This window comes from Microtus pennsylvanicus, chromosome 18 (assembly GCF_037038515.1).
Source record: "Microtus pennsylvanicus isolate mMicPen1 chromosome 18, mMicPen1.hap1, whole genome shotgun sequence".
Taxonomy (NCBI): domain Eukaryota; kingdom Metazoa; phylum Chordata; class Mammalia; order Rodentia; family Cricetidae; genus Microtus; species Microtus pennsylvanicus.
This window is the reverse complement of record NC_134596.1, coordinates 7,773,023-7,794,879: the sequence shown is the minus strand read 5'-3', so window position 1 is coordinate 7,794,879 and position 21,857 is coordinate 7,773,023. Positions and strand designations below refer to the sequence as shown.

Below are 21,857 nucleotides of genomic sequence, written 5' to 3'. Positions count from 1 at the left end.
AAAAAAAAATCAGCTTAAGAAAATTGAACAACAACAACAAAACTCCTTTTACAAGACAAAAACCGCTCCTGGCAGGCTCTCCAGATGCATCCTCCCTCACACCCACCCTCCCAATGCTAAATTCCAGGTGGAGCTGGAAATGCAAATGCTGGAACTCCCGTTCCTCTTCAGACTTCTCAGCCCTGATGGGAAGGAACAAGGGTTAAGTGAGGTTTGGTTACCGAAGGCAGGAAGGGACAGAGCAAAGGCCAATGGAGGGGATAAGGTGCACCTGAGCAGGCCCCTTGGCGTGCCTCAGGGGCGGTAGTCAGTGCAGGAGTCGGGGAGAGCAAAAGAGGCCAGTGCCGAGGCTGAGACTTGAGAAGCATCGGCCAGGAGGGATTTCTCCCTTCTCCAGGCACAGCTACAGAGGGCAGTTACAAGCTCACCGTGCACCCAGTGGATACCAGGACCGGAACCGGGAATAACCTGACCGCGGCTTTGACTTGTTCTTTCTGTGCTTTATGCACTGAGAAACAGAACTTGGCATCTCTCTTGTTATTCCTGAATCCTCTGCTTGCCCTAGAAAACCGGGGAAGATACACAGGTTCTATGAAAGATTGTCCAGGAAAGAGTAGGTTGGGAAGAACCTGACTGGTGGGGTACCCTCCATTTTGCCCCAATCACACAGCATCCCCTTTCGGCTAGCAGTCCCAAGCCCCGCCTCCCTCCCAGAATTCTCATGCGAAGCCTTTCCTTGTGGTTTCCTCTCCCTTGTATTTGCATATTCATACTCTTCATCTACAAAACAAATCTCCCTCTTGGGGTGGGAGGAGGGAAAACAATAACTCACCCCTTTTCCGCCCCTCCTGTGTTCAATCACTCCACCGCCGCCCACACTTGGCTTTCAAGGAAGATGCCTTGTGGGCAGCCCTTGCCGGGCCCCCTCAGGGTGAATCTTCCCACTCAGCCAGGAGAGCAGCACCTGCTGCTGACCCCAGGAGCTTCCAAAACAGTAAGTCTTGTGAAATACTGGGCTCTGAGTTTTCATTACCACCTTAAAATGTAATTTAATTGTAAACGTTCATGAGTTTAGCATAATGTCTAAGTGAGCCCGTTTCCGAAGGTCTCAGAAAAATTTTACCTTCCTCCGTCACTGCTCTTTTTTTTTAACTGTGCTCTTGACATGCGTGATCAGGTGGGTCCTGCAAGCGTGGAAAGTGCCTCTCAGCAAAGTGCCTTCCGGGCATCTCTTCCGTGACTGCCTGGCTTAATGCGCATGAAATAACTTGTTTTGAGGGACTTTGAGATTTAGCAAGTGAGGGGCAACAAAGTCTTCTACCTCACCCGTGCATCCCACCACCCCCTCCCACCCCCCCCACCCCCTCCCACCCCCCCCACCCCCTCCCACCCCCTCCCACCCCCCCCACCCCCTCCCACCCCTCCCACCCCCGTTCCACTGAAGTCTTTTCCCACACTCTGATAGAGCTGAACATTCCCCAGTGTTCCTCCCGCACCGTCTCTGCACGTCTATCTCTAGCTCATGGCCCCCTCCCCAGTAAGTCACTCTGGGGCTAGTTGCCTGTGGAGTCCGTGGTGCCCTGATATTTGAGATGCAGATTTGCTTTTTACTCTGGCTAGACTCCTAACTGCTGGCCACGTGGATGAAGTAAAAAGTTCTGTCAGGTGTTAAGAGGGCTGCTGCTGGCTTTCCAGCCAGGATGTGAGCAGGATTAGAGTATGCATACTCCCCCAGTAGAAGAACACCCCTACACCCCCCCCCCCGCAGGCCTTTGTCCACGGGGAACACCTGCTGAGGGACACGCGTAAGGGAACCCTCGACATTTATGGGCTGGAGGATGGCAACCAAGAAGAGGAACTAGAAGTTAAAGGTCCAAGTTCTGTGTTAGGCACCTTACACATGATGAAGCATCCCTTGCCATGTGTAATTTAAGACCATTATCCCACTATACAGATGGGGAGATTCATGGGGTCGTGATTCACCTAAGGTCACAAAGCATCAGTATCAAGCGTTTCAGTTTAAAAAGTATGTTACAACTTAAACTGAAGGGATAGAGGGGTGGCTCAGCGGTTAAGAGTGCTTGCAAGGGACCCAGTTTTAGTGTCCGGAATCCACATGGTGGCTCATAACCATGTTCCAGGCATCTAATGCATTTTTCTGGTGTGCATACAGATGTGCAGATAAAACATTTTTGCACATAAAATAAATTGATCTAATTTTTTTTTTCAAAATAAATAAAATGCTGCTTCCTGGGAAGGAGCTGACCTGAGATAACCCTTCAGAATTACTTCAAAATGGGGCCCTAAAACAGGATAGCAGGCCTTTAGATCCAAGGAGCAGCTTGACTGGGAAAGATGTATAACATGACAGGGGCCCTGAAGGAAGGAATTAACTAACTCTTCAGTCCCTGGGGTATCAGGAGAGACAACAGCATCATGACCATAGGCAGCCGTAATGTGACCTTAAAGGGGCAAGAGAGCCTCTCCTTCAAATACATAGAGCAAAGGGGGAGTCTGCTGTTAACAGATTGGGGGGGGGGCTTTATACCACGTGATCTACCTTGGCCTGGGCTAGGTGCCAATAAGGCAGACATTAGGTAGAACCATAAATTACTTTGCAACTAAAAGGAGGAGGGCCTGCAAGGCCATGATATAGCAGACATGCTTTCTTTTTTAAATTTTTCAAAAACTTTATTTTATGTGTATAGATGTTTTATCTGCATGCATGTATGTGCACCGAGAGCCCATGCAGTCCGGAAGAAGGTGCTGGGTCTCCTGGAACTGGAGTTAAGTGTGGTTGTGAGCTGACATGTGGGTGCTGGGAACCAAAGCTGGGTCCTCTGCAAGAACAACAAATGCTCTTAACCACTGAGTCGTCTCTTTAGAAAAATGGGTTGAGCCTAGCAGTGGTGGCCTGGTGGGCTATCCCTGTTGGCCTCTCTTCCAGGTACTTTCAAGGAAAGGGGCATATTCTTCTAGGAAGACCATGGTACCTAGAATTCAGTCCAAGTCGGTGCATAAGGATTAAGGCCATACGTAGGGTTTTAAGTATGCCTGTGGCTGAAAAGTTCACTGGGGAAAGCACTCTGCGCCTGCTCTCCTGATAAGGAATTCCCTGAAGCCAGTTTGAGCTGACCCAACTGGAGCGCACCAATGTCTCCTATTGTTCTTTATCTCTCCTTTTTTGGGGGGTCTCATTTGTCAGCTCCTCCCAGAGCTAAACCTCCTGCCTGACAGTCTGGTAGCATACAGAAAGGTTTGCACTGTGTCTGGGTTCTCACCACCCTTAGGTGTGGCCGCCCTGCCAGAATGGTCCGTTGGTGTTTGTTCAAGGGAGGAGTCTGCTGCTCCTCGGCAGCTGCCCTAGCCACCTGCTGGGTAGGGCTTGATCCCAACCTTTACATCACAATGGCGGATGAGGAAGAATCACCCAAATAACGTGGCACCCTGTGGATGGAGGAAGAGGGAGCTGGTACTTGGAAAGCTCTGTTTGGTGACACTGGCTCTTTGAGCCACTGGGCTTGATTGTTCTTATCTGCAGCCTAAGGTCGGTGAGGGACCTGATTTTATTCAGAAGTATCCACTAAGAATTCCAGCATCCATCCTTACGTAGCCTTCTTTGCCAGTCCCAGGAGGTCCTGGGAGATGTGGAGACTCAGTTTACCTTTGAACTTCCTGCGTCAACCAGAGTTTTACTTGCTATTGGCTGCCTGAGCCCGGAGTGAGCATGACTTTCAGAGCCTGTTTTTGATTGTTTTGTTTTTTTTTCCTGTTTTATATTGGTTACTTTTCTCATGGCTGTGACTAAGTAGCTGACAGCTTCAGAGAGAAAGCATGTATTTGGGCTCACAATGGAGGGTTCAGCTCTCTAGGGCAGGGGCAGGAGGCAGTTGGACACATTGTATCCAGATCAGGAAGCAGAGAGTAATTGACCCGGTTCAGCTCACAGTCTCGGTATTATTCAGTCCAGGACCCCAGCTCATGGGATAATGCTGTCCATATTCAGAGCCTCTTCGTCTAAGCCATTCTGAAAACTCCTTCATAGACACACACAAGGCGTGTTCTCCTGGTGATCGCAATCCCAGTCAAGCTGCTGGAGACACAGGGCAGTTACTTATTCAACATCAGTTTAACGATCTCCTGCTGTGTGCCAGGAAGTGTTTCAGGTGTTCAGAAAGTTCAGGCTAGCCAACGAGACTTCCTGCCCACCCGCTCCTCCTGCAGTGGGGAGGGTTGCAGATGAGACGACAATCACGACAATCACGACTGGCACACAGCAGGCCTGGGTAGAGGCATGTGCCCCTGATACCTCGGTGGCTGTGCTCGGGTGAGTGAGTGGGCCAGCACTTTGGGGAGTGTGGTGCCGAGCAGCAGGTGCTGCGGGAGAGCAGAGTGTAGGGAGGATGATCCTGGGCATTGTGTGGGGATTAACTGGGGCATGGAGGAAGCAGACACCCACCTGTTCATCCTTGAGATGTGGCCAGTCCCTCCCACATCCCTCCCTTCAGCAGCCTGGCTTTGTTTGTTTATTTATTTTCTTATTTATTTCCAAAGGCAGGGTTTCCAAACTCGTGGAGTCGCTGTGTACACTCACCTGTAGCTTGTTCATGTTCCCAGCATACAATGCTGCCATTGTGTGACTCTGGGGCTTTCCCAGGCCCAACCTCAGCAGTCTCTGCACAGTGTCCCAAGTCAGCCTAGCCCCACAGACGGGAAGAACAAGGGGGACTTCACCCCTGAGCACAGCTCTGCCAAGGTGCCGTGTGTTATAGTGGCCTTTTATTGTTCTCCCGATGCCGTTGTGAAATTATGTTTGCTTGATTCCTTGGTGACATGGGAAGTGTCAGCGTCCCTGTGCAGATAGGTCTGTCAGTATGCAGTGGCAAGTGTCCGGGCCCCTTTCCCAGGGACGGGCGGCGCTGTGAGGAATTATGCAACCATCCCCTCTCACAGCTTTTCCCACACTGCCATGACACGTGATCTCCCCCCCCCCCCCGTGGCCTGTGGCTTCAATGTGAGCCCCTCACAAATGGTGCCCGACCCTTAGGCACCCCAGCCACCCCTGCCCACTCTCTTCTGCACTGGGGAAATCCTTGGCTTTTATACTAGTAGTTTTTCTCAGAGTGCAACCAAATACCCACCAAAAAGCAACTTGAAAGAAGGGTCTTTGACTATGAGAATGGTGATGGTGGAAGTCCGAGCGGCTGATCACCTGGGGTCCACAGCCAGGAAGCAGAGGGATGCTATGGGAACTCCTTCAGCTAATGGCCTTTGGGATGCTGGCCCACTTTGGGTGTGGTCTCCGATACTAGATATGGGCTATTGTGGGACTATTTTATTATAAATTCCAACAGAGGGAGACAGATGCAGACATTCTGTTTGCTTTCTCCTTTTGCCCTTCTCATTCAACCCGAAACGCCAGGCCATTGGATGGTATTGTCCACGTTCAGGGTGAATCTTTCTTCCTTAGCTAATTCCCTGTGGGAAGATCTTCACAGGTGTCTTCTAGGTGATTCCAGATCAGTTGACAGTAAAAGTTCACTGTCACAAGGTCTTAGTATCTTCGTTTGGGAGGAATGATACCTTCCTCAAAGGCAAGATGAGAACAAAGGAATCCCGCGCTTGCCAAGTGTCCATATGGTGTGTTTGCTCAGTGCACTGAGGCACACGTGCCGCCCTCAGGTAAAGCCCAGCTCTTGGTGACAGACTAAAGTCAACATTAACACACAGCCAGGCCACTCCAGTGCCTTGCTCTGTGCTTGCATGCAGTCCCTTGCGAATTAAGGCATGCACGGTGGTGGGTGGTGGGAGTAAATGTATTTGGTGGTGATGTAGGCAAGATTGCTGCAGGTAAGAGGGGGGAACACAGAGGGTGCCACCCTATACCTGCTGCCTTTTTCTGAGTCCAGACAGGGATGCATGCCTGTGCTACTTGCTGGCTCTATTCGGTGTACCCCAGGAGCAGAGGCTGGCAGTAGGGTGCACCTGTGCTCAAGTCGGGGGGTACAGAGAACCCAGTCACATCTCAGTGCTTCTCCAGTCCAGCTTTATGATGGGGTCCCCACACTAGAGGAGTCAAGCCTTTAAATCAGCCCTAAGGCCCATAGGGTCTCCCCACCTGTGTGTTTTCCTTGAGGCTAAGTCATGTCAAGACACTGAGCAACTCCTGGTCTGTTTTTTCTGAGTTAGGCCACTATATAGCTCAGGCTAGCCTCAAATTGTCTTCCTGTTTCTGCCTCCCCTCTGCTGGGGTGGTAGGCCTCTACCTACCAGGCTGCTCGCAATACATGATGTTCAAAGACTGCCAGTCTTTAAAGGAGAGTCTTTCCAACTTAAAGGGCCCTAAGGGCATCCCAGGGTACATCACAACAACCTTGTGTTCGGAGTGATGCCCCTGGATGTGTTGTGGCAATTAAAAGCAGGCTCTGTTATAGTTCTCAATGTAATCTCTTTGGAAAGATTGCCAACTGAATAGCTAAAAAAAACATGAGGTTCTGGAAGAGGAGCCTCTTGCTGCCACCAGAAATGGCATTTCCTCTAAAGCCCAGCGTCTGATTTGTGTATTAACAACAGCTTTGTGTTTAGTGCAGGGTGCCAGACACTGGTACTGTGTTAGCTGGTTACATATGCGATTTCATCAAGTGTCTGAGACACCTGTGTGGCAGCTGCATCGTTAGGGACACTGAGGCCCACAGGGTACAAGATCCACCGAAGGACCCACAACTGGGAAGGTTAAATGTAGCTGGACCTGGTCCACATGTCCATCTGAGGCTGCAGATATTCTCTTTGAGAGAATAGAGTGATGTATCACATGTCCAGGATGGGAGTGGAGCTTGGGTATCAGGCTGCTCTAAGAACAGTGGGCAGAAGAGAACTCTAATGAGCAACCGGGGAGCAGAGCTGGTGTTCTGGCCCAGCTCCACTGTGCTGCACAGCCCCAAACAGAAGATTGTGCTTCTCTGCGCTCAGCCCCTTTCTCTCTGGTCGGCTGGCAGTGCAGAAATGCATGTGTCACCCTTACCCTGGGTAAGAAATTCGCATTTTTATTCCCTTTAAGCATTGGCCTTGCTATAGCCAAAACCTGTGAGAACATGCCATCAACTGGTACGCGATCATTTTCATCGTGCAGGGTAATCAGAGCCAAGACGTTTGACTGCACAGTACTAAGGCAAGGGAAGCATGTATTCTTGATAGTGTGACCAAAGTCTTGACCCAAAGCCAGACAGCAGCGTCTCCTTCACAGCGAACGCGCAGGGAGCAGCTGCAGATGTCAGATGACTGCTCTATCTGATCACCAGGCTCAGTGTTGGTATTTCCTTCCAAGACACCTCTTACTCCAGTTCCCAGGAATAACTCTCTTGGTACCCTGCCTTCTGTTAGAAGCCCCAGCTTGTATTTCTAGCCTGCTCCCTGTGCCTCCATTCTAGCTCTACTGGTTCAGGTTTTTTTGTTTGTTTGTTTGTTTGTTTTTTTGGATTTTTCGAGACAGGGTTTCTCTGTAGCTTTTTGGTTCCTGTCCTGGAACTAGCTCTTGTAGACCAGGCTGGCCTCGAACTCACAGAGATCCGCCTGTCTCTGCCTCCCGAGTGCTGGGATTAAAGGCTTGCGCCACCACCACCCGGCTGGTTCAGTTTTGGTTTTTTGTTTTTGTATGTTTGTTTGTTTTGTGGGATTCCTCATTACAGAACAGCCTCCCCTCACTTGAGAGCTAATTGCAGTTCAATCTTAGAGACACAGTGCCAGTGTTCTCTGGTAATCAGATCCTTGACTTCACTGATTGTCAAAAGCCTCCCCTTTGGGTTTCAACTCCAATGACGGAGACTGATATGGTGCGAGGGGCAAATGAACTTGACTCTGGAATCCTGCCAGGGTCTGTAGAAAACCCCCATTTGCTGCCTGGGCCTTCCTCCTCCCCTTCCCTCTCCTGTTTACTTTGACAGAGACTTCTCTAGGAACATGACCTGTGCATGCAGAAGCTTTGGGTAGAGGGTTGGGACATGGAGGTCAGTGACCTGGAGGAGGGATGTCTGCTCGGGCACCAGTGTGAGATTGTCCTGGGGCCATTTTACCTTGGACTAGTTTGGTGATTTGAAATCCAACTGGGGATGGTGGTTTTGTTCTTTCTTTCCCACTAAAACTTTGCTGTGTTGAAAACTCAAAGGTCCCCTCTTGGGGCCAAGCAAGGATTATTGAACGTCTGCAAAAAGCAGCAGTCGCTTCCAAGACCGATAGTTTGGGAGAAGGAGAGCCTTGGAGACACGGTTTTGGCTACCCAGGCCTCAGGTTCTCTCCCTGGCTTGAAAACTTCCAAACACACTTTAAGCCAGTGTTGCAGAATTGCTGAAGCTAAGGAGTGGGTCCGGGATGGATAGTTAGGGGCTCTGTTGCTGTGATGAAATGCCATGACCAAAGGCAAGGTGGGGAGGAAAGGGTTTATTTGGCTTACACCTTCACATCATAGTCCAGCATGGAAGAAAGTCAGGGCGGGAACTCAAACAAAGGCGGGAACCTGGAGGCAGGAGCTGATGCAGAAGCCATGGAGGGGTGCTGCTTACTGGCTTGCTCCCCATGACTTGCTCAACCTGAGACCAACAGCCTGGGTATCCCCCATCCACAATAGTGGTCCTCCCAATCATTAATGAAGAAAATGCTTTACAAGCTTGCCTGCCTTCAGCCAGATTCTCCTCCCCATCCCTGCCACGAGACAGAATTTCTCTGTATAACAGCTCTGGGTGTCCTGGAACTCACTCTTTAGACTAGACTGGCCTCGAACTCACAGAGATCCACCTGCCTCTGCCTCCTTGAGTGCTGGAATCAAAGGCATGTGCCACTACCACCTGGCTACAGGGGAGAAGGGCAAGGCCTGCCGGAGTCACATGCTCAGTGGGCTAGTTTCCCTTTAATATATTTATCCTATCTATCTATCTATCTATCTATCTATCTATCTATCTATCTATCTATCTCTATCATCTATCTATCATGTATCATCTATCTATCATGTATCATCTATCTATATACATGCATGCATACATACATACATACATACGTGGGATTTATTAGAGTGTCTTACAGGCTCAACAATGGCTATCTCCTGATAGAAAGTCCAGGATCCCAGTAGTTGTTCAGTCCAGGAGGAAGGATGTCTCAGCTGTTCTTCAGTAGATGCTGGGATCTCGAAGAATGAGAAATAGGCCCTAATGCCAGAGAAGGAATGAATTTGCCAGTAGGAGTAAGGGCAAGCAGGCATCGGCTTTCTTCTTCCATGTCCTTATATAGGCTGATAGCAGGAGGTGTGGCCCAGATCAAAGGTGGACCTCACAAGATTCAGATTTGGGGTGGGACTTCCCACTTCAAGGAAAATCCCTCTCAGGTGTACCCGGCTACTTGGGTTTTAGCTAACTCCAGATATAGTAAAGTTGACAACCAAGAATAGCCATTATACCTGTTCTCTCCTCTTTACAAAACATTTCTAATGTACCTGTGTGCTTTGCCTACCTGTATATATGTGCAGTATTTGCATGCAGTGCCTGCCGAGGCCAGAGGAGGGGCTTGGACTCCCTGGAGCTGAGGTTGTGTAGCAGATGGTTGTTAAGTCACTATATGGGGTAATCTAACGCCCCCCCAGCTTCTGGAAGAGCAGCCAGTGCCCTTAATCTGAGCCGTCTTTCCAGCTTCCTTACCTCTTTTTAACTTATAAAGAAATTCTGGCTTGAAGACTCACCAAGAGCCCATATCCTCAGTTTGCGTGGGTAATCACCTTCCCAAGACCTGCTCTTTTTCATTCCATTCAGGTTGAGCCAGCAGGCACAGAATGGCCTCCTGCCATGTGCCAACTTCTCTGGGAGGCTCTGCCAGACATGCGAAGATGGGCCAGATGTGGTGGTTGCCCACGTCTGGTGCTGGGGACTTGGCGGTTGGATCAGGAAACACAGAGTGATTTCATGGAAGGGCAGGCCCTGGAGTGGAGCCGGGGAAGCCCCGAGTGGGTCAGGCAGCAGCAGTGTGGAGACAGGAGAGCTGATGAGTTTTCCTGGGCCGGATTGTAGTGATTGCTGCTGAGTGTTCTGCTCCGTGCAGGCATGTCAGCTCACTTGCTCTTGGGAGCACAGACTGGCACGCTCTATTAGGAGGAGCGAGTTGCACATATTTGAGGTTTTGTGGGCCGAAGATCTCTGTCACAGCCGCTCAGCATTGCTTTAGTGGCACCAAAGCAGCCAGAGACCACAAAAGGATGTGGCTGTGTCCCGTGAACTTTACTAACAGAAACAGGTGCCCCGCTGGCAATAGTCTGGGCCACGACTTGCCAGTACCACCTTATATTTGGTGTAGTCTCCATTTTATGAGGGATGAAGCTAAGTGTGTTGGTGTTTGAATGAGAATGGTCCTCACAGGCTGCAAGAACCTACGTGTCCATCCCCACCCCACGTTCCCTTACAAGCTCAGCAATAATCATAGCTCTCTAAATCGTTGGGGAAATATCTGGAAGTCTTTTCTGGCGTTGGATGAGTTTTCTTTGCTTCCCTTCTGAGAAGAAAATACCCTTTTGCTCTGAGGAGTCTGTGACGTAGAAGAGCAGGTGTTCTGCACCTCCCCCCTCCCCCAAGGGATCTGCTCTCCCATGGGTCACCCTGCTTCTGCCTTCTGGGCCACTCTGCACATTAATGTATTTAAGGACATGGTAGCGTGCCCCCCTGAGCATATCAGCCATTGTCCTCTTGAGAGTACTCTGTGACTACTCACAGGAGCCCCACAAGATTGGCTCTCTGCTTGCTGATATAGGAGTGGGGAGAGAGGATCTCTGGACCCTCCGCTGAGATTCCAGCTGCTCCCTATCTACCTCCTGGCCAGTTGTATATAGTTCTTCCGCGATCGCCTGTAGCTCTGTGGCCAAGGGAGGTGCTAAAGTGTATACTCTGCAGAAAGATGACATCTTTGCAGCCATGGGGAAGTGGTCATCATGCAGAGACGAGCCTTATCAGAGTCACGGCTGCTTTGAGATCACCAGTGTTCTGTAAGCAAGCCCAGCAAATCCGCTGGTTCTCCAAGTTAGACACCGGTACGCTCATACTTTTGTAGCTGGTCCTTTATAAGGTTTGACATCTATCTCTCCAGGGAAAGAAGGTCCCACAGCAGGTATTGGAATTGGCCGGGTCTTATCTGTAGAATCACGACAGTAAAGAATGGTTGCTGGCTGTGAATTAGCCTGGTTAAATCTTCAGTGATGGCGAGGCCACGGATAGCTCCGCTTACACGTGTGTGACGGCAGTACTCTGTCTTTCCTTCTCGGCTGCTTCACAAGGGAGCCAGGCTCCTGAGAACTCTGCTCACTCAATAGCCCTCCTTGCCCTGAAATGGCCTGTTCAAAGAGGCCCATTGGGTGGTAACCTCCCCATACGTTTTCTCCATAAAGTGTAAAAGATGAGAAGGGGTGAGAGAGGCCCCGCTTGTGTTCAGAGCTGCAGTGTCTCAGAGCTGTCTGGGACAAACCGTTAGTTCCTTGTCCCCTGGCCTATTCAGGTCTCTGCATGTTTTGATGCTCTCTTTAGCTTTTCCCTAGGCCCTGACACAGCCTTCTCAATAGACCAGGACTGTTGCAGCTAGCTGAATGCCTAGCCAGCACAATGCCCTGAATGTTAATGGCTCTGGCGGCTCCGGAGTTCGCCAGCTGCCAGTACCGGCAGGGCAGTGACTGTGGCACCCAGGCATGGGTCCCAGCAGTTGCCTCTGACCCTTTCGTGGGCTCTCCCCAGATTCCTGAAGTTGCCTGTGTGCTTTTTTTTTGTAGATCTACACCGATTGGGCCAATCATTACCTCGCCAAATCTGGCCACAAACGCCTCATCAAGGACCTCCAGCAAGATGTGACTGATGGCGTGCTCCTGGCCCAGATCATCCAGGTTGTAGGTAAGTTCATATTTCCCTTTGACATCTAGCCAAGACAGTCCAGAGCAGTACAGTGGGCTGAGGAAATGGGAACCCCCGACGTCTCTGCCCCCACATGCTGACCATTCTCTCTGTTTTCTTTCGATTCTGATTGTGTGGAGCCCAGCTTGTTCTTTCTGATAAAATTCCACAGGGCGAGAGGTATGGCTTGCTTGGTAGAATGCTCAACTAGCATGCACACCCCTGGTTCCATCCCTAGCACTGCATCAGCCCAGTACGGTGGTGCATGTCAGCATACCATTTTGACGAACTAGCACATAGAGGCAGGATCCGACTTTTAAGGCCATTCTTGGCTACATAGTAAGTTTGAGGCCAGCCTATGCTCCCCAAAGAAGAACAATCACACAGAATCACCTTAATTATCTCAGGGCCAAGAATGCCCAGGGTCGGAGGGGGAAAGCTGGGGCTTTGAAAGGGACACTGTACCTGGTGTTTGCCTCCTGTCTGACTCTCTTTCCTCAGCTCACACATTCGTTTTTGGAAAACTTTGGGCATACTTCTAAAAGGAAAAGAAAACACAGGGCTGTTTAATCCTGTCAATCCTAATTGGGGCTGAGAAATCAAAAACTAAAGCTCAAGAGATGGGTAGTGGTCTCTGGTTTTAATACCAGGGCAAAAGAGCTTGAAGAATGGAATGTTCACGCCTTGGACCGGAGCCAGGAGGGGCAGGCATATCAGTGGGTAGATGCCTTGAGTCTGCAGTCCTGCCTGAGAGTCGTCTTGGCGGTCTATTAGTGAGCATTATCGGTTGATGTCACCATCAGTTGTGGAAGCCCACTCGTGCCAGGGAAGAAGGTACAGGGAACGTACGGAGCCCCAGCTCCTCTGGCTATTGTAAAAAAGCTGCTTTTCCTTCAGCCGTGAGCAGTAAGTGGGTTTCAGGGTTGAAGCTGTGCTAATGTTTTGCAGGGAGATCCGTAGAACCACAGGCAGTGGGCCTAGGCTAAAAGTGTGTACTGCCACTGGCAGAAAGAGAGAGAGGATCCCCTCTACCTTAGCCTTCATTTCTGAGATTGGAGCTCCCACCACCACCACCATTGCCAGATCCCTAGACTGTAGGACTGTAGTGGCGTTTCTTTCGTATTTTAATAAATAAAGCTTGCCTGGAGATCAGAGGAGTAAAAGAGCCAGCCTTACAGACCAGGCAAGGATGGTGACACACACCTTTAATCCCAGTAACCATACTAGTTTGCCACAGAAACCAGGTGGTAGTGGTGCACGCCCTTAATCCCAGAACTAGAGAGGATTATAAAACGGGAGGAGACAGCTCTAAGTCTCAGTCTCCTTCTGAGATTCCTGGAGGTAGGACTGCCATTTTCAGACTGAGGTCGAGGTAAGAGCCAGTAGGTGGCTGTTTTGCTTTTCTGACCTTCAGGCAAGTTTTATTTATTAAAATACCAATGAAATGCCACTGCACTGGACCAATTGTCACAGAGACAGCCATTTCAAACAACTTGCCTTAGGTGGTGGTACACACCTTTAATCCCAGTGCTCTGGAGGCAGAGGCAGGCAGATCTCTGAGTTTGAGGCCAGCTTGGTCTACAGAATGAGTTCCAGGACAACCAGAACTACACGGAGAAAGCTTGTCTTGAAAAATCAAACAAACAGATAACTCCCCCACCACAACACACACACACACACACACACACACACACACACACAAAAACCCTTTTATCTTTATTGCCTCACGGCTTCCATGCACCACCTAGGTCAGGCTATGGTCACAGCTTGTTCAGGGCCACATCCTCATGTAGGAACTGGCTGGAAAAGGGTCTGATTTCACGCTTACTTGAATTACTGATAGAACTCATTTCCTTGCGACTGTGGGATTCTGGGTCCTGGCTTCTTGCTAACTTGTAGCGGGAGAGCACCCTAACCTCCCAGCATCTGCTCTTCGAGCTTCTAGCCACACAGGAGTCTCAGTCCTTCCGTGGCAAGCAAGGGAAGCCGGTCTCTGGAGCAGCTGTCCCAGTGGGATGGACTCTTCCATAAGGTTGAGTTACAGGTCCTGCCCACACTCGGAGAGGATGGTATAGGCATGGATCCCCTGCACGCATGGTGGGAGGACACCTACACTGTTGCATTGCTCTTGGTTCCTGCACACTTCACATTCTTTAAGACTCCTTTCTCGTGTAGATTCCTCTGCTCCTGGGAAGTAGGTAGTAGATTTCCCACTTTACTGCCGGGGTGGTGGAGGCTCCGGGAGGCTGAGGAGCTTGTGTGAGACTTCTTATCTGGTGCAGACACGGCCTTCACTTCCGTTCCATGACCATTTATTGAGCACCTCAGCACACCGCATGCCATCCTCGGGGATGGAGATGGGTCTTCAGGGCTCACATCTGGAGGCTTCTGCACTACCTGTCTGTATCCTTGTTGAAACTGTGACCTGTATCTGATCTGGGGTTCGAGGTCAGCAGGCTTGTGGCTGGCACCTGGCCTCCTTTAGCTATATCTCGGGGTGGTGCCGTGTGATCCTGTTGGGAGCCCTCCCAGGTTTCAGCCGTCAGCAAGGGAGAAAATGAAGAAAGGATGCTATGGGAGGGAGAGTTCTTTCTCTGTCTTAGTCGATGCCTCACAGTTGCAGGACCTCACTCTGCTTCTGGTGCCTCTGTTTCCCTCTCTCTCTGTCTCTCTTTGTTGTTTTGGTGTATATATTAGTTAACACTGGGTGTGTAAGTGTGTGCATAGGGTGAGCGTACATGTATATGCACATGCGCGTGGATGGAGGCCAAAGGTCGATGTAGGGTACCTTACCTAATCACACTCCACCTTTATTTACTCTCCTTGAAGATTCATGTTTTGCTTGTGTATGTGTGTGTACACGCATTTGCATATTAACATAAGCGCATGCATTCTCACTGAGGCCAGAAGAGGGCACTGCAGTTAAAAGCCGTTGTAAACCAGCTAGATGATGCTGGGAACCAAACTCTGGTCTTCTATTCCTCTATATTCATAACTACAGAGATTTTTGTCCTGCCCCCTCACTTATTAATTCAGCTAGACTGACTGGCCAATGAGCGTTGGGGGACCCACCTGTCTCTGCTTCTCTGGTGCTGGGGTTATAGACACGCACCACTATGTCTGGCTTTTTACGTTGCTTCTGGGGATCTGAACTCAGGTTTTCATGTTTGCACGTCAGGTACTTACTGACTGAGCCATCTCCCCAGCTGATTCTCTGGCTTGAAAGTGGGTCAGCCACACTTGTTTTCTGTTCTCCGTGGACGTTTCATGAAATGCAACTTACAGATCAAATAAGAAACATGTGAAATGGATGTGCTCCAGGATAGCAATCCGTAGGGGCTGTCTAGAACAGTAGGCAAAGGAAAGATGATGTCGGGTGTCAGAGGTGATTAGTCACGCTTACCACCACCTCAAAAGAGACTCATGGTAGGATGTGTACTGTCAGTTTCCCAAACACTGCGATCGGTTTGATCAGTGCCCAGGAGCACCGGATGCTTTCCTGAGTCTGTTCAGATGAATGGCTCATTTGGAACTAGACTGCTGATCTGTGGTTCCGGAGGCTCAGGTTAGTACTGACAGAGTTTTCTCCTATCCCAAGGCTTGGGTTTACATGTGTTTGGATTTCAGATTTTTGGACTTCGATACATTTCCATGTACATGTGATATGTTGGGAATATTTTAAGTCTAAGCAAGACAGCTTATGTTTCATAGATGCTTTGTATACATGCCTTGAAGATAGCTTTGTTTAGTGTTATAGATAATTTTGTGTGTGCAACCAAAGGTTAATGGTGTGGAGCTTTCTCTGTGCTGCATCAGGTTGATGCTCCAAAAGTTCAGGATTTTGGTGCGCAGTTTGGATTTCAGAGTCTCAGGTGAAGGATCCTCACCATGTAGCAGCAGTCCTTGGGGCTCCTCAGGCTCCAGAAGAGGGCAGCTCTGGTTGGGTGGCTTCCCCAGGAAGGCCGTGTACTTTCTCACCGTGGTTTTCCAGAATGCGCATGCCTGGGTTCATGGCCGCGCTTTGCGCATGCCCAGAGGTCTACAAGGTCGGAAGTGGGAAGGCAGCGCATCTCCTCCAGTGTCAGCAACTCTAGGACCGCGTGTGATCTTTGTGGCTTTCTTGTTGCTGTGATGGAACACTGGGCAGAGGCTACCGGAAGGAGAAGCAGGTGGTTGTGGCTTACCGTTACCAAAGGATACAGTCCACCATGTCATGATGTGGTGGCAGCAACAGGAAAATGGAAGCTCACACTGCATCCATACTTGGGGAGGAAAGGACAATGGAAAGCAGTCTTGGACTACAAAGTTCAAGTCTCTCCCCCAGTGGCTCACTTTCTCACAGAAGGCTCCACCTCCTAAGAGTTCTACAGCCTTCCCCAACAATGTACCAGCTGGGGCCAAGTATTCAAACACAGGAGCCTGTGGAGGAAATTTTTTGTTTCATTTTGTTTTGTTTGTTGAGACAGGGTCTTACAATGCAGCACTGGCTGTCCTGGAACTCAACTATGTAGACCAGGCTGGCCTGAAACTCATGGAGATCCCCCTGCCTATGCCTCCACAGTGCTGGGACTAAAAGTGTGTTATCACAGGCTAGCAAATTTTATATGTAAGCCACACCACTATCCAATGGATCTCCTGATAGGGGAGGAACACCACTTTCTAATCTTGGTGTGCACTATAGCCTGCATTACTCCTCTTGAATTCTGAAGTCAGTGTTCCCCACTTTATATGCTCATTATGACAAAATATAGAGGTATTTGCATGTGACACTCATGCGTGCAAGTGTATATCCACACAGCAATTTTCCACAGTTAGAGTCCTTCCGGCCACACTTGTGCTGGACTTCAGCGGCTACCCTTGAGCTGCTGTGTTCCTATTCATGTTCCAGAGTCGTTTTTGTTTTGTTTGTCGAGACAGGGTGTCTCTGTGTAATAGTCCTGGCTGTCCTGGAACTCACTCTTTAGATCAGGCTAGCCTCAAATTCACTGAGATCCCCCTGCCTTTCTGCCTCCTGAGTGGTGGGATTAAAGACGGGTGCCTCACTGCCTGGCAGAGTAGTTTTTTCTGATACTTCCTCCCCTGGCTGCCCAGCCACAGCTAGAAGGACCGCCATCATTCCACCTACTGTGGTCTTGGGCTTTGTCTGCTCTGGATCTGGGGCCAGCATCTAGTGAGGTTCAGGAAAAACTGAGAGGACTTAGGACTGGCATGGCGGAGGGGGTGGTGGTGGTAAGGCTCTTCAGAGCCTGTCTTGTAAGGGTCTCTCTTATCCCATTCCTGAAGAGTTTGTTCTCACAACTAAATCACCCCACATCAGCCCCACTTCCGCATGCAATCACACTGGTAATGAAATTTCTGCCTCTGAACTTGGTGATGGCGGTGATGCCTGCATTCACACAGTGGTCTTTTCACTGAGCAGAATCTCTCCTTAGTGTTTCTTAAGGACCACGTCTAGACTCCAGGACTGCGGAGAACAGTCAGATCTGGGTGCTGGAATGAATTGGTGATACTAGTGGATTATAACAATGGAGTGAAATATGGACTGTGTGCTGATAATAAGTAGGAAACTTAATATAAACCCAGCAGTGGAGAAGAGAGATCTGGACTATACAAGAGAAGGCTGCCACTGATAAACCGCCCTTCCTCCCATGAAGCCCTCAGTGTGGACTGAAACTGGAGAAAGCTTGGTGAGGGCAGGACTAGCCTCTCTCTCTTCCATAGCACGTAGGTTTTATCTTTTATGCTGCATGCAAAGAAAGGATGCATGCAAGATGAACCCTAGCTGCTATGGAGGGGGTTGTCATCCCATATCACGGCCACATGATCAGAATCGCAGCCCCGGTGAGAGGGCAATGGAGGTTATTGGCTGCTGATATGGTACCCTGGGAAGAACAGGGTAGACCTTACTTCAGTTATGTTCCGGTTTGGGATAAAGCACGTGAAACTAATCACAAGAAGTCACGGACAAACCCAAGCTATGGAACATTCTGTTAAAAAAAAATAAATGTTAAAGCAAAACTGGCCTGTGTTTCCCAAAAGCATCAAGGCCTTGCAAGACAAAGTGAGAAAACAATGCCAGGATGGAGGAGACTAAGGAGGTGCAGCCATGAAGTGGACTGTGTGGTCTCTGCCTGCAGCCTTGGAGGGGGTTAAAATGCCCTCTCGGGCAGTCTTTATTCAGTTGACAAAATTGGAGTCCTGGCATTGTATAAATGCTAAACTTTCTGAGTTTTGTGATCATACCATGGAAGATGATATCAATGTTCTTCGGAAATCCACACCGAAGTACAAGGGGCTCCAGATGTGATCTGTGTTGCTTACTCTAAAATGATTCAAGCCAGGTGTGTCAGGACGCCTGCAGAATACCAGTTGCATGCTAGGCTAAGGTGTAGACACTGGCTGAGCCCAGGAGTTCAAGACCACCCAGAGGGCATAACGGGAGTGTCAAAAGTAAGGATAATAAAGTAAGACTCATTTTTTAAAATGTGTTTCTATGTAGATAAAACAAGGCTAGGAGGAGGGAGAGAGAAAATGGACCTCAGCTTAGCTGTGGTGGGGGGATGGTGGTAGCAAGAAGCAGGCGAGAGTGCCAGGCAGTGGTAGTACATGCCTTTAATCCCAACATTCCCAGGGCAGAGGCAGGTTCAAGGCTAACCCGGTCTACTGAGCAAGTTCCAAGACAACCAGAGCTATATAGAGAGACCCTGCCTCGAAAAACAGTAGATAGATGGATGGATGGATGGATGGATGGATGGATGGATGGATGGATAGATGGATAGATAAGGTAGGGAAGGCGATCCTGGCAGAGGAGTCCATGAGGAGAAGCTGAGGATGGGGGCAGTGTCAACAGGGCAGCATTACACAAGATCCCCTGGTAGAGCCCAGGGCATGTCGAGCTTCAGCCTCAGAACCAGCTCATTTCTGAAGTGCCATGAGATATATGACTTCAAGAGGGACCTTCCCACTTTCTCCCTGTGTTGCTGTGTCCCAGGCACCCCCCCCCCACACACACACACCCGACTCCGAATGCTAGGTTGTTTGTGACCCTCGCTTCCCCAGGTTGCCGTACCATGGTAGGAAGCGCTGCCGTTGAAGACCTGGCTTTTGGTTGCAGAGGGGGTGGGTGGGTCTCGGTGCTCAGAGTCTTGCTGGCATGAGCATCTTGGGTCATATGCTGCACGTTCGTTACCTGCCGTGCCCAGACACTGGCCGTGGCCAGGAAAGCTGGGTGAGTCCATTGAAAACGTGGGCGCCCTCCATCTGTTTACTTTGCTGTCACTCTGGGGAGACACCAGAAAGACCTGGAGGGAGAGAAGGGGAGAGAAAACCGATGAGTGAGGAAAGGATGGGGGTGACGAGTTAGAAGGGGAGTCAAGTGGGGACCTGCGCCTTGGAAACAGGAAGATCCCACAGGCTCTCACAAACATTCACACCGGGACCACTGAGGAAAACTTTGCCATCCCTCTCGCGCCTCACGTGGGTAAGGCTTTGCCACCCCTGTGGAACTGAGGCATTGGAGCCCTTGGCATGGCTGTCTACTCCGGACTTTACTCATGGGGGGCTTCCTCCGACCCCTCTATCCCAGAAGTCCAGACAATGTACGGCCCCCTTCTGTCAGTGACCTGCTGTGTGGCTCTATGTAAGCCAGTAGCATCCTTCCCTGTTGTCTGGGCTGTCGGTTGGTAGCCAGGGATGTTCAGAACATCAGATCACAAGCTGGTAAAAACGTGCTGTGTGCTTTGAGGGGTATCGACAGGCTCAGGGTTTGGTGCCGCTGTCTTTACCGCATTAGTGGAGTTAAGGGCGCTTGAACGTGCTGGAGTAGCTCATTACCATCGCTCTCAGAAGATGCCAGTTTACTCGTGGCTGAGCACTCTGCACACAAGTGTGTGCTCCTCTGATTATCTGATTTGGGGCTCCAACCAAAGACCCCCTGCCCTAAGTTAGTGTGTTTGTCTCTAAAGGGCCAACAGAACCACGGTTGCTCCTAACACTGTAAGTGTTTATGACAACCATGGAAATATTTGGGGATTTAAGTAAAGAAGTATTTAAATTATATAAAAATAGAAACTAGGTGGCCCAAGACTTAATCTTGCTCTTTGAAGTATTTGAGTTTGGCTCAGCCTTCTGACTTGCGTCTTTGTGCGGACTCTCTGAGTGCTGCTAAGTAGGCTGCGCCCCGTGGGTTTGTTTGCGCTGTTGTGAATGGCAGTATTGGGTCACAGGAGCTGTGATGTTTGAATTCACAGACGGAGTGAGTGAATTTATGTGACAGACTGCCAGTGAGAATTAGGGGAGTCGTTAGACCAAACTCTCTCGTTTCCATTGAACAGGATCCTTCCTTACCACTCATTCCCCAAGCAACTCTTTAGCCTCCCGGGTACCCATCCTGCTCTCTGGTGAGGCAGTGACGTGGGTTCTGATCAGAACCCAGTGAAATGGACGTGCATCAGGCGCATTTATCGAGCAGTGGTTTACAACTCGGGTGTCGCAAGCATACAGTGGAGATGCCGTGGCCGTCGATCCACCAGGACCACACATGAGCTCTAACGTCGGAAAGCTGACTGTGGTCAGCCTCTGTGCTTGCCCTAATTTCCCACGTGTGAAGGAATGCCATCTGTTGAGAGTATTCGGTATTTTCCTATCTTCAGTATGCCCATCTGTATTTCCCAACAAAGGGGCAGCTGCCTCCAAACCCGCAGCAAAGCCTTGCTTCCTTGAGATGTTCCGAATACTCACATCTTCATTCCGTCTGACAAATATTTACTGAATGACTACTATGCGAGGCGCTGCCCCGAGCCCCAAGATTGTTGTAGGAAACAAGGCAGATGGGAATCTCTCTTCTTATGGGGTTCATATGGCAGCAACCTGTTCTGAATACTTGTTTTCTCATGAACTAAAGAAATGCCATTTCCCTCACTGACCAGCTCCTTCCCTTTCTCCCTTCCCTCCACTAGTGACTGACACAGTGTCTTGTGCTTGCTAGGCAAGTCCTCTGCTACTGAGTCCCCAGCTGGGCATGGTTGATCTTCTTTCCTTGATATTCCTTTAGTCTTAAGGCTCTCGAAAACTCCTTTGCGTCCTGACTTTAAGCAGAGTTGAAAATCCTCGACTCCATCTCTGAAGATTGAGATTCCCCTGGTGGGTGCCACCCTGCACATCTAATCATTTTGGCATGCATGAATCAAGCAAATCTGTATTAACCAGGCTGGCTCGTGCCCCTAGCTTGCTTTCTGTCTTTGGAATTCTCTCTTGAGCTAGAATATAAAAAGAAACCTAAGCATAATCTGAGCTGCTAGGGGGCTAATTCTGAAGTCTTCAAGGCTCAGATGCCATTATCCTTTTTAGATGGCTTTTAGTCTTTCCTCGCTATGGAAGTTATAGCTATTATATCCGTAATAGTCTGATGAGAAATTTGAGGGAATTGGGGGAGGAATTCGATTTGCAGGCATATTTGAGCTCTGAGACAGTGTGAGACGTAGCCTTGGCCAGTCTGCCCGGCTCTCAAAGTCTGGGTTGGGGAGACAATGAGATGGGGTGTTCCATGTGAGATCAGTAAGATTAGGTCAGGCCAACACTAAGTGCTGGAGAGCAGAGACCCCAGTGTACGTTGTCCTCCAGTGATATGGGAGCTTAGGGCACAAGAATGGGGGCTGATTCCAATGTGAAACTCTAGCCAGCTGAGTGTCTGAGCCTACCCCACATGGCGTCATCAAGATAAGACTAGAATGAAACTAACGCTACACAAAGCACCTACTATGTGCCAGGTACTGTGCTGTTTCACCAGTGCTCTGCTATCATATACAAAGCACCTACTATGTGCCAGGCACTTTGCTGTTTCATCAATGCCCTGCTGTCATATACTAAGCGCCTACTGTGTGCCAAGCACTGTGCTGTTCACCAGTGCCCTGCTATCATACACAAAGTGCCTACTATGTACCAAACAGCTTGCTG

General features: G+C 49.7%; 1 protein-coding gene across 14 annotated transcripts in view; it reads left to right on the top strand.

Annotated features, from left to right (window-relative positions):
• The window catches only part of Nav2 (neuron navigator 2), a 615,193-nt gene that overhangs the window by 371,078 nt on the left and 222,258 nt on the right, over positions 1-21,857 (top strand). For 13 of the 14 annotated variants that reach the window (XR_012908349.1, XM_075953182.1, XM_075953180.1 and 10 more), the window contains exon 2: positions 11,786-11,903. Coding sequence is in view for 13 of the 14 variants with exons in the window: in XM_075953182.1 (XP_075809297.1) it covers positions 11,786-11,903 (118 nt within the window). In the remaining variant the exon portion in view is untranslated. Of the gene's footprint in view, positions 1-859; positions 995-11,785; positions 11,904-21,857 lie in introns of those variants that run through there. The other variant, XM_075953181.1, reaches the window with a different exon arrangement.